The sequence below is a fragment of the Vidua chalybeata genome, chromosome 24, assembly GCF_026979565.1.
Source record: "Vidua chalybeata isolate OUT-0048 chromosome 24, bVidCha1 merged haplotype, whole genome shotgun sequence".
NCBI lineage: Eukaryota > Metazoa > Chordata > Aves > Passeriformes > Viduidae > Vidua > Vidua chalybeata.
In genome coordinates this window covers 180265-192268 of record NC_071553.1, presented here as the reverse complement: position 1 = coordinate 192268, position 12004 = coordinate 180265, and the positions used below count along the sequence as shown (strand labels likewise).

The 12004-nt window shown below is 55.0% G+C and overlaps 1 protein-coding gene across 1 annotated transcript; it reads right to left on the bottom strand.

Annotated features, from left to right (window-relative positions):
- Positions 1-1657: 1657 nt before the first annotated feature.
- LOC128799399 (zinc finger protein 572-like) lies at positions 1658-6690 on the bottom strand. The gene is made up of 2 exons (XM_053963770.1): positions 6576-6690; positions 1658-2437 (listed from the first exon to the last, which is right to left on the bottom strand). The coding sequence occupies exon 2, from the start codon at positions 2350-2352 to the stop codon at positions 1768-1770; it is 585 nt and encodes a 194-aa protein (XP_053819745.1). The 5' UTR covers positions 2353-2437; positions 6576-6690; the 3' UTR covers positions 1658-1767.
- Between the last annotated feature and the right edge of the window lie 5314 nt (positions 6691-12004).

Sequence of the window (12004 nt, the reverse complement as noted above, 5' to 3'; positions counted from 1 at the left end):
TCTGGAAAACACAGGACTACTCTTCTCTCTTCCTCTGTTCAAACATTTCATGGGATCACAACTATTTCAACATCTGCTTATCTTAGCATGGAGGCCTTTGCTCAATATCAATTTGAACACCTTCATCTCCCCATAGTTTCTTGTGTTATAAGGGAAAAAAAAGTGTCTTTTCTCCATAGCTTACAAGAGAATTTCAGCTCCAAAAACAACTCTCTTCACCCCTCCCATCTGGGACTTAACTTCTTCCTCACTGATCTCAATGTCTTCATGTTGTTTGTTTACATGCTTGCATCTTGTTCTTTTCTCTCACTCGAGGGATGACTGAAGCACTGAAAGGCTTAACATCCTGCCTGAGGCCCACCTGACCCGCCGGTAACTTGTGGCGGTAACTGCGGCTGGGCCGTCTCAGGATCAGCCTCGTGGTTGGTCTTTGGTTTTCTGCACGGCCGCAGGGGTCTCTGGTCTCAGATGCGCTGGGGGGAGTGGGCCTGATGGCAAGATCTTCACAGCTGCAGCTGGCCCTGCAGCCTCCCTCGCCTTCCTGCCCGGCAGCTGCTGGAGCCCGACGTGGCAGGACCTAAGCCGATGGGGGGCCGGCGAGCGGCCCAGGGAGTGGGAAAGGGGCCCGGCCCGCAGCAGGACCACCCGGCCCGGCCTGGCCAAGACGGGGCCAGGACCAGGGCCCGCCACCTCCTCACTGACCAGGAGAGAAAGAGACAGTTCCCCGATTTTTTTATCTTTAACATGTGCGTTTCACAGAGGTGTGTCCATCTTCTCACATCTTCAACAGACTGTCAGTTAAACAAAAAGCGTTGCATCACTTTCCTAAATTTCCTCCCATTCCGAACCAAGACAACACTTATCTTGCAATCCAGGACGTGTCCTCACTGGCTGCCCCCATTCTCCAGAGGTCATGGTGTCCAAGAGACTGCAGCTGCCAGTGCCAGGAACAAAGGAGATGGATAAGGGTTTCAGAAAGCTCCAGAATTCATTTCTTACCCCCAAAAGACAGGGCAAAGGTAGGGCCGTGGGGTTTGTACAGGGTATCCCAGGGTTGGAGTTAGGGTTTGGGTCAAGGGAGGAGTTATTAGCAATACAAGAAGGGCGAGATCAAATTCCTGCCTCTTAGCAACAGGGGCACTCCACACAGAATGTGTCCCCAAATCCTAAATTCCCCCTCAAACACCTGTGAAATGGTGGAACTTCAGATATTTTTGATCAATTTCTTTCATTTAACCCTATTTTAGATATTTTTAAGGGATAAAGATGAATCAGAAGAAAATTAAGGCCAAACCAAAAAGAAATCCAGCCAGGTGTGTTCCCAACATGGATCACAGGGAATGTGGGTCACCAGGGCTGTGCCTAACGTGGTTTCTGTAGTGGGGGATGGAGCTGGAGCAGCGCACGAAGCTGTTCCCGCACTCGGGGCACTCATAGGGCTTCCCTTACCGGTGCCTCCATTGGTGTCTGGTCAAGTGAGAGCTCTGTGAGAAGCTCTTCCCACACTGGGGACACTCGTAGGGCCTCTCCCCAGTGTGGATGTGCCGATGGGTGACGAGGGCGCAGTTGTGCTTGAAGCCCTTCCCACAGTCGGGGCAGCGGAAGGGCTTCTCCTCTGTGTGAATCCGATAGTGCAGGAGGAGATGGGAGCTGTTCTGAAACCCCTTCTCACATTTGGAACACGCGTAGGGCCTCTCCCCAGTGTGGATCTTTTGGTGGACGATCAGGGCAGCATGCTGCCTGAAGCTTTTCTCACATTCCCCACACTCATGAGGCTGTTTCCCCAGTATGGAACATCTGGTGCCTGATCAGGTGGGAGCTCTGCCTGAAGCTCTTCCCACAATCCCCACATTCATAGGGCCTCTCCCCAGTGTGGATGCACAATATGACAATATTGGCATTCTGCCTGAAGCCCTGCGTGCAGTCGGGGCAGCGGAAGGGCCTCTCTTCTGTGTGCATGCGCTGGTGCACAAGGAGATGGGAGCTGGTCTGAAACCTCTTCCTGCATTGATCACACTCGTATAGCCTCTCCCCGGAGTGGATCACCTGGTGCTGGATCAGGTGGGAACTTGACCTGAAGCTCTTCCCACACTCCAAGCACTTGTGGGGCTTCTCCCCATCACAGAGCTGCTCATGGACCACCAACTCCAAGCTCTGGCTCGACCTCCGACCGCCTCCCCGGCCCAGGGTGGGTCTTTCCTCCTCAGATCCCTGCGATCTGTGTTTGCAGCCCCTCCTTGTGCGGGATCTCTGGGGCTTTTCCTCCCTGTTGGGTTCCTGCGCCGTGGAGCCGCTCAAAATGGCCTCTTCCAGGAGGTTCTGGCATAGGGATTTGTCCTCCCTGCTGTCCATCCTCAGCTCCTTCCCTTGGGGAGGAAGGACAAGGAGAGGATCTTCCTCTTCCTTGCAGCCTCCCCGGGGCTGCGAATGGGAAATCCTGATTTGGGGAAAACAAGGGAGGAACACATTGAGTTTGAAGGTCCCTCTGCCCAAGTCCATCTCTAGAAGTCCCCGGCCACCTGGGCTCCATAAAAACCTCTCAAACACCAAGATTCAGCCCTGAAAATGCCTCCCAGGAGCTCCCTGTCTCTGGTCCCTCCCCTTTGCTGTTCGGGGGTTCCCCCCTGTCCCAGCTACTGGGGGTCACGCTTGTATTGGGGGTCCCCCTTTCTCCTCGGTGCCCGCCCTCCCCAGGCTGCTGGGAGTGCCAGCAATCCAAAAAGTTCCTCCCTTTTCCATCTCCCCATTTAGGGATGCTGGGGGTTTTGGGGTCCCCTGTCCCTTCTCCCCCTATTCTCTGCTTTGGGGTGCAGGGGCTTCAAGGAGTCCCCCCTGCCCCTCTCCAGGCTGTTGAGGGTCCTGCCAATGGCGGTGCTCCCCCCTCTCTGGGCTCCTCACTTTGGGCTCCTGGGGGACACAGGGCTCTGCTCCTCCAGGCTGCCTCTGCCGGCAGGCGCCACCGGGACCCCCCAATGTCCCCCCCAAGGGGCCTTTTCTGCTCAGCTCTGCAGTTCTTCATTCTCCAAACATCCTCCCAAAAAAACCCAACCCAGGGAACCCCCAGGATATTTGGGCCGAGCTCCCCCTTCCTGGGCACCTGTTGGATGGCGGGTGATGATCCCAGGGGGGCTGCAAATTCAGGGAGTGCTCAACCTCATTGTTACTTCTCCTTTCCTTGATCCTCCTTTGTCCCTCCTCTTCCTCTTCCTTCCGCACCTTGTCTTCCATCCCTCATCCTCCTCCTCCCTAAGCCCACCTCCTTCTCCTACTTCCACCCCTTCTGGTTCTCCTTCTCTATCCCTCCTCTTCCCTCCCTCCTCCTCCTCCCCCCTAAGCCCACCTCTTTGCCCTACTTCCATCCCTTCTGGCTCTCCTTCTCCATCCTTCATCTTCCTTCCCTCCTCCTCCCCCAGGAGCAGCGACACCCTCGGTGCCCCATTCCTGAAGCCCTGGCAGCCCGTGGCAGGAGCGGGGATGGAGCCAGGACAGGTCAGGATGGGCAGCGTGGGGCTCTTGGCTGCTCCCACCCGCTGGGCACAGGGGGAACCCAGCCTGGGCAAAAGGAGAGGGAAACTGGGAAAACTGGGGGCTGCACATCCAAACTGGGGCTTGCTGGGGACCCTGCCTGGGGACTGCCAGCCCTTGGGGCTCCTCTCGGGAGATCCGGGAGGGGGGAACACAGAGAGGGCTGGGGGATGCCAGGAGTGGCAGCACTGGGAGGGACTGGGCTCTACTGGGATTATACTGGGAGTGACTGGGACTGTGCTGGGTTTGTCCTGACATCATACTGGGATCATACTGTCATGCCAGGGCAGACTGTGATCGCACAGTCTGGGATCATACTGGGATCAGACTGGGAGTGGCTACAATCATCCTGGGATTAGAGTGGGTGTGATTGGACCCTGACTGGGGGTTACTGGGAGCTACCAGGCCCATGCTGGGAGCCAGCTAGGGACATAATCAGAGGAACTGGGAGCAACTGGGAGAAAACTGGGGGCAAGTGAGCCACACTGAGGTAACTGTGAGTGCCTGGCAATGACTGACAGAATGTTCAGGGCAACTAGGATATACTGTCAATGTCTGAGACCACACTGGTGGTGACTTGGACCAGACTGGGAGTGACTGGGAATGTGCTGTGGAACTGGGAACACAGTGGGAGCAAGTGGGAGTGACTGGGGTCCTGCTAGAAGGGCCTGGGATCATACTGGGAGTGACCAGGACTATAGTAGTGGAAAGTGGGAGAACTGGGAACACACTGGATGAAAGTGAGAGGGACTGGGAGCAACTGGGACCGTGCTGGGAGAAAATTGCATCATCATATGGAAGGACTGGGAGGGACTGGCCTTGTCTGGGAGCGAGTGGGATCCTGAACGGAGTGAGAGGAAGTAACCAGGCTCATAGTGGGAATGACTGGGCTCAGACTGGGAGCAGCCACTGCTGGCCCCAGGACCCCCCGAAAATACTTCCCGGGGACCCCCTGATGTCCCCCCGAGGGCCAGCTGCGGCTTGGCTTTGGACCCTGCCAGCTCCAAACATCCTCCCCAAAAAACCCCAAACCCAGGCATCCCCTGGGATATTTGGGCCGAGCTCCCCCTCCCCGGGTACCTGCGGGATGGGCGGTGATGCTCCTGTGGTGCTGCGAGTTCAGGCAGCGCCGGAGCCCCGCGGTTCATCCTCCCCTCTCCTCTGGCTGCTTCCTGCACCTCTTCCTCCCTCCCTCCTCCTCCTGCCCCGCTCCCGAAGGCCAGACTGTGAGGGGAAAGGGGGCAAGGAAGGGGCGGGAACCGTGAGGGGAAGGGGCCGGGCCAAGGGGACGCATGATCTTAAAAATGCCCGGTTTGGCCTAAAATCACCCAAAAGGGCATCAAATGCAGCCAAAATCCACCAGGTTTGGCCTGAAATCAGCCAAATGGGATTAAAAGTATCTAAATAGGTCTAAAATTCAACCAAAGTAGCCTAAAACTGCCCAAAATGTTTTATAACCCACAAGAAATGGCTTAAAATCACCCTTAAATCTCTCAAATGTGCCTAAAATCCACCCTGAAAGTACCTGGTTTGGCCTAAAATCACCCAAAGGTACCTAAAATCACCCAAAAATGCCTGAAACCAACACAAGAAGACTTAAAATCACCCTAAAAAGGATTGGTTCGACCTAAAATTGCCCAAAGAAGTGAAAAACCTACTCAAGTAGGCCCCAAATTCCCAAAAAAGGGACCTAAAATCACCCACACAGGATTAAGATTCACCCATATGGGCCCAGTTTATCCTAAACTCACCCAAACAGGCCCCAACCCCACCCACATGGGCCTAAAATCATCCAAAGGGATCTGAAATCCCCCCTAAACCCCACCAGTTTTGGCCTAAAATCAGCCAAAGGGGCTGAAAATCCACCCGAAAAGGCTCAGAATCCCCACAAGGGATTTGAAACCTACCCTAAACCTGCCCAGTTCGGCCCAAAATCCCCCAGAGGGGCCGAGCCCGAGGCCGAGCCCAGGATTGGCTCTGGGGTTGCTCCGGGACCTCCGAGTTCGCTCCGGGGAGTTTTGGCCGCGGCCCTGGACGGGCCTGGACGGGACCGGGAGGGACCAGGGAGGGCTCGGGGCGTTTGAGGCTTTTTTGGGCTTTGGGGGATTGTGTTGGGAGTTTACGGGGAATTGTTGGGGGTTTTGGAGAGAATTATTGGGTTTGGGGGAGTTGGGGAATTTTGGGGGGTTTGGATTTTGGGGGTTTTATTGGTGCTTTGAGGGGGGGGATGTATTTCTTGGGGTGTTTGGGGGTTAATTGAAATTTTTTGTGTTTTCTTTTGAATTCTGGAAGGTTTTATTGGGATTTGGTGGGGATTTTGTGGGATTCTCTGTAATTTTTTGTGGGTTTTATTGGGATTTTGAAGGGTTTTATTGGAATTTTGGGGGGATTTAGTAGGGTTCTTTGAGGATTTGGGTTTTTTTTTTGACTCTTTGGGTTTTTTTGGGATTTTTGGTAGGATGTTGTGGGGTTTTTAGGGTGTTGCCAGGATTTCTTTGGGTCTTGGGGGGATTTTGTGGGATATTTTGTGGTTTTGGGAATTTTTTGGGGCGGGATTTGTGGGGTTTAATTGGGATTTTGGGCGGTTTGTTGGGATTTCAATAGATTTTGTGGGCTTTTATTGGGATTCTAGAGTGTTCTAATAGGAGCTTGTTAGGTTTAACTGGGATTTTGTGGACTTTCAGAGATTTTAAGGAAATTTTGGTGCCTCTCAGTCCTTCCCTACACCTGGGGAGAACCCCAAAGCCCCCCCAAAATTTCAGTAAAAGCCCCCCAAATGCCCCAAAAATCCCAATAAAACCCTCTAAAACCCCAAAGAATCACACAAAATCCCAGTGAAAGCCACCAAAATTAAAAAAAAAACCTCCCAAACATTTCAATAAACCCCCCCCAAAACAACCCCCCAAATCCACAAAACCCCACAAGATCCCATAACCCCCCAAAACCCAGTAATTCTCTCCAAAACCCCAATAATTCCTCCTAAACTCCCAACAAATTCCCCCAAAGCCCAAAAACGCCACCAAAATCCCCCCAGAACCCCCCAGACTCACTGGGGGTCGTCCTGGATCAGGGGGCACTGGCCGCTGGAACAGGAGCCACTTCAGGGGGCCCTCGGAGCCTTTTGAGGAGGGGGCACCATGGGAGACCCCCCCCAAAAACGGGGGGGGGTGGTGGAACCCCTGTGGTGCCCCCCCCCGAAACCCCCAGACCCCGGTTCAGGGTGGGCTTGGGACCCCCCGGGACCCCCCAAATCTCCCCCAGGACTCCCTCCAGGAACCCCAAACCCTCCAGAGCCCCCCCAGCGGTGGCCAGGACCACCCTGGAGCACCAAACCACCCCAGGACCCCCTGAGACCCCCAAAGGCCCAGCCCAGAATGTCCCCTGAGACTTCCCCCCAAGACCCCTCCCCAAAGCCCCCCCAGACCACCCCAAAACCCCTGCAGACCCCTCCAGGACCCTCCCCAAACTCCCCCCAGATCCCTCCCTAAACCCTCCCAGCACGCTCCAGACCCCCCCAGACCCTCCCAGCGCCTCCCCTGCGACCCCCTGTGCAGACCCCCGTCCCCAGCTGTCCCGGCCCCTCAGCAGCTCCCGGAGCCTCCATCTTCTCCCGCGCCTTCCCCGCTCTCTCCAGCGCCTCCCGCAGGACCCGCCCGAGCCCGGGGGGGCCGGGACCGCCGGGGGAGGGGGCGCCGCTTCCCGCTCGCCTCTGATTGGCTGGAGCGGCGCGGGGAAGGCGGGCACTGCTGAGGGGAGCCGCGCGGTGATTGGTTGGCTCAGGGAGGGGCGCGTCGCTATTGGCTGGAGGAGCCGGCACACGCGGCGGAGGCGGGAGATTGTGAAGGGAGAGCGGCTGAGGAGGGAGCTGAGGTGGGGCCGGGGGAAACTGGGGGGGGGGGGGGGGGGTCTGAGGTGCGTCTGGGGAGAAATTGGGGATTTTTGGGGGAATTGACGGGAAATAGGGCGGTCTGCGGAGGGTTTGGGGGGAATGAAGGGGTCTGAGGGGGCTTTGGTGGGTTTGAGGGGGCTTTAGGGAGCATTGGGGGGAGCTTGAGAGGGTCTGGAGCATTTTCAGTTGGGTTTAGGAAGATCTGAGGGGAATTGGGGGTTCTGAGGGGATTTTGGGGGGTTTGTGAGAGGAACTGGGGGGTTCTGAGGTGGGTCTGGGGGAAATTTGGGGGAGTCTGAGGGGATTTCAAAGGGTTTGCGGGAATTGAGCAGGATTTGGGGCAGTCTCATGGGATTTGGGGGGATCTCAGGTGGGTCTGGGGTCAATTTTGGGGGGAACTGGCGGGGGTCTGAGGGTAATTGGGCGGTTTAGGTGGGTCTGGGGTGGATTTGGGGCTCTGGGGGCACCTAAAGGGGGGGTTCCAGGGGTCGCAGGCCCCCCCAGACGCCCCTTAAAGCGCCCCTGTCCCCACAGAGGGGTCCCGGCCCTGGTGGTGCAGGACCCCTGGCCCAAGCCCAGCATCTCCATCAACAACCTGAACGAGGAGATCAAGAAGGACGGTGTGGGGGACTGGGGAGTCCTGGGGGGTCTGAGAGTGTCTGTGGGTGTCCCCAGGGGCTCAGGCTGTCCCTTTTGTGTCCCCAGAGCTGGAGCAGTGTCTGTCCCCATTGTCACCTGTCCTTGTCATTGTCCCCTGTCATGGTTTGACACTGGTGCAATGCCAGCGCCCCCATGAAAATGCACCTTCCCAATAGAAACGCTGTGAGATGTTATCAGGAACAGAGCAGAGCAAGCCCAAGCTTAGTAACAAAGGAAAAAAAACTTTATTGAAACTACTACTACTGAACGACTGAACAAGACACACACACTAAATGCAGGATGAAGACCCTCCAAAACACTCCTCCTCCCACCCAATTTCCAAAACAACCACAGTGAGACATCACCTGGGATTCCTGATCAAGTTGCCACCCTTCAGATAATAAATACTCAGTTCATCAAGGGAGAGAGGAATCTCTCTTGCACCATAGACCCCCCCAGGAAACACAATTGCCACCCTTCTGTGTTTCCATGTCACACATAGCACCGCCCGGAGAAAATCTGCCAGTGTAACACTCTCTTTTCCATGTCACAGTGCTCTCACCACCGTGCATGGACAGACTGCTCATAGGGCTCCTTTAAGGATGCTTTGCCATGGACCAAAAGAAACAACAGTTCAGCTTCTCATCTTGGGACCACAGTCCCCCCCCCCCAATTTTCTTCCACCGTTGGGACCGAGGGTCCAAGAACAGAGATCATCTTCTTCCTGAAGACAGAGGGCATCACCATTCCCTCCCCAGCTTTTCTCTGTTCTCTCCATTCCTGTGCTGGTGGTTGCTGAAGCAGGTCTCCTTGGTTCACCACTGCATCCCCCTAAAATGCAGTCTCTGTTGCAGGAGAATTTGGTTCAGTCTATGGCTAACAAGAAAAGTCCAGCCACAAGCCACTCCATCATCTCCTCCCACCTAAAAATTTCTTCTTCTAACATCTCAGGTCCCAGACTGCCTCTCTTCCACTGTAAATTGAGGAGGAGGAATATTTTACAGAGCCTTCATTTTCCAGGACAAGGTTAAAAGTTCAGACTCCCTGGACGGCTGAAATCTCTGCCCAGAACTCCAACTCCCAAGGCTGGGTACCTCCCCCCCTTCTCCTTCTCCTCTGCTGGCAAATTCCAGGTGCCGTTGGGTCTCTGTCTCTTTCCCTCTTGGTGGGGGGGGGGAACAAAAGCATCTCTGTTTCTCTCCACCCTTCCGTCCGCAGGGGGCCCGCCCGGTTCCAGTCCTTCAGCCCCTGTCCTACCTCCCTCAGGCCGCATGGCTTCCCCTCCTGCACCCAGCCTGTGGCCGGGCAGGGGAGAGTCTGCACTGCACTCTGACCAGAACCAAGGAGAGAATTCCCCTGGGAGTTCTTGCTTTTAACCCCCTGTGTGCTCAGAGGCATGTCCATGCCTTCAGTGGTCACTCCAGGTGCCAATATCCAAACCTGACCACTGATTGGTTTGACCCAACTTTCTGAAAAAATTCACTTCCATGTCAAACCACAACATCCCCAGAGCTGGAGCAGTGTCTGTCTCCATTGTCACCTGTCCTTGTCGTTGTCCCCAGAGCTGGAGCAGAGTCTGTCCCTGTTGTCACCTGTCCTTGTCCTTGTCCCCAGAGCTAGAGCAGTGTCTGTCCTGTTGTCACCTGTCCTTGTCCTTGTCCCCAGAGCCGGAGCAGTGTCTGTCCCTGTTGTCACCTGTCTTTGTCCTTGTCCCCAGAGCTGGAGCAGTGTCTGTCCCCTTGCTCTGTCCCTTGTGTGTCCCCAGAGCTGGAGCTGTCCCTATGCCCGTTGTCCCCTGTCCCCATTGTTGCCAGAGCTGAAGGAGTTCCTGTCCCTGTTATCACTGACTTTGTCCCCATTGTCGCCAGAGCTGAAGGAGTTCCTGTCCCTGTTATCACTGTCTTTGTCCCCATTGTCACTGTGTCCCCAGAGCTGGAGAAGTCCCTCTGCGCCATTTTCTCGCGCTTTGGGCAGATTTTGGACATTTTGGTGTGGCACAGTCTCCACGTGCGGGGCCAGGCCTCCGTCACCTCCAAGGAGATGAGTAGCGTCACCAACGCCCTGCGCTCCATGCAGGGCTTCCCCTTCTACGGCAAACCCGTGGTGAGACAGAGACTGGGGGGAATTCTGACATTTGGGGAAAGAACTGGAATTCTGGGGAAAAACTGCCAAACTCTAGCCTCAGATATCCCCAAAATCCAACTTGGAATCCCTCCAAATTCACCCTGAACACCCCAAAGCTTCCCCTTCTATGACAAGCCCGTGGTGAGACAGAAATACTGGGGGAAAATCCTGGAATTCTGGGAAAAAAACCAAAATCCTGAGAGAAAAACCCAAACCCAACCAGGAATGCCCCCCAAATCCTATCAGGAATCCCTGAAATCAAATTGGGAACACCCCCAAAATCCAACCAGGAACCCCCCAAAACTTCCCTTTCTATGACAAGTCTGTGGTGAGACAGAAATTCTGGGGGAAAAAACTCAAATTATGGGAAAAATCCCCAAATTTTGGGGAAAGAAACTGAATTCCTGGGAAAAAAAACCCTCAAAATCCAGCTTCAAATATCCCCAAATCCAACCAGAAACCACCTGAATTCACCCCAAATCCACCAAAGCCTCCCCTTCTACAACAAGCCTACGGTCAGAGAGAAATCCGAGCAGGAGTCCTGGAATTTTGGGAATAATCCTGAAATTCTGGGGAAAAAAAACCAAAATGCTTGGAAAAAAGGCAAATCCAGTCTCAATTATCCCTGAAACCCACTCTAGAATCCCAAAAGCTTCCCCTTCTGGGACAAACCCATGGTGAGAACAGAATCCTGGAGAAAATACCCAAATTTTGGGAAAAATCCTGAAATTCTGGGGGAAAAAAAGCCCAAAATTCAAAATCCTGTGGAAAACACCCAAATCCAGCCAGTAACCCCCCAAAATTCACCCTGAATGTCCCAAACGTTCCCCTTCTACCCCCCGGTGAGACCCAAATCCAGGGGAAAATCCAGAGATTCTTGAAAAAAACCAGGAAATTTTGGGAAAAAGCCCAAAATCCTGGGAAGAAATGTAAATCCAGCCAGTCCACCCCCAATCCCCTGGGAACGACCCCAAATCCCTGTTGGAACCTTCCAAATTCCTCTGAATTCCCCCAAAATCCCTCTGAAATTCCCAAAATTCCTTCTAGGACTTCCCAAAATCCCTTAATAACGTCCCAAATTGCTTTTGGAACTCCCCCAAATCCCCTCTGGAACCTCCCCAAATCCCTCAGAACCCCTGAAAATCCCTTGGAAAACCCCAAAATCCCTCTTGGAACTCCCCCAAATCCCTGAGAATTCCCCCCAAATCCCTCAGAAAGCCCCAGATCCTCCCCAGATCCCCTCTGAATTCCCCCAAAAGCCCTCAGAAAGCCCCAGATCCCCTCTGGAACTTCTCCTAGATCCCTCCAAAATCCTCGGGAACAGCCCCAAAACCCTCTGAACCATCCCCAAATCCCCCTGGACTGATCCCAAATCCCCTCTAGAACCTCCCCGAATCCCTTGGGAAGCCCCAAATCCCTGAGAGCCCCTGGGCAGCCCTGGGGAAAGCCACAGATCCCTGTGGGCAGTGCCCGCAGTCCCTGCTGGAGATGCCCCAGGTGCCCTGCAGTACCCAGTGCCCGATGCCGGGATGTGCCGGCCCAGCGGATCCAGCGCGCCCCGATGGGCTCGGCCATCCCAGCCAAGGGAAGGGAACATTCGTGGGGTGGGAGCGGGAGCGCCAACAGGACAAGCGCAGAGCCAAGGGGGGAGAGGCCCCGGCCCCAAACAGAGCGGGGCCGGAGCGCAGGGGCAGTGCAGGGGGCAGTGCCCGTGAGTGCCAGGAGACTGCGTGATGGGACTGGGGTCATTTGTGGGACTGGGGTAATTTGTGGGATTGGGGTCATTCATAGGATTTGGGGTAATTTATGGGATTTTGGGATCGTGAC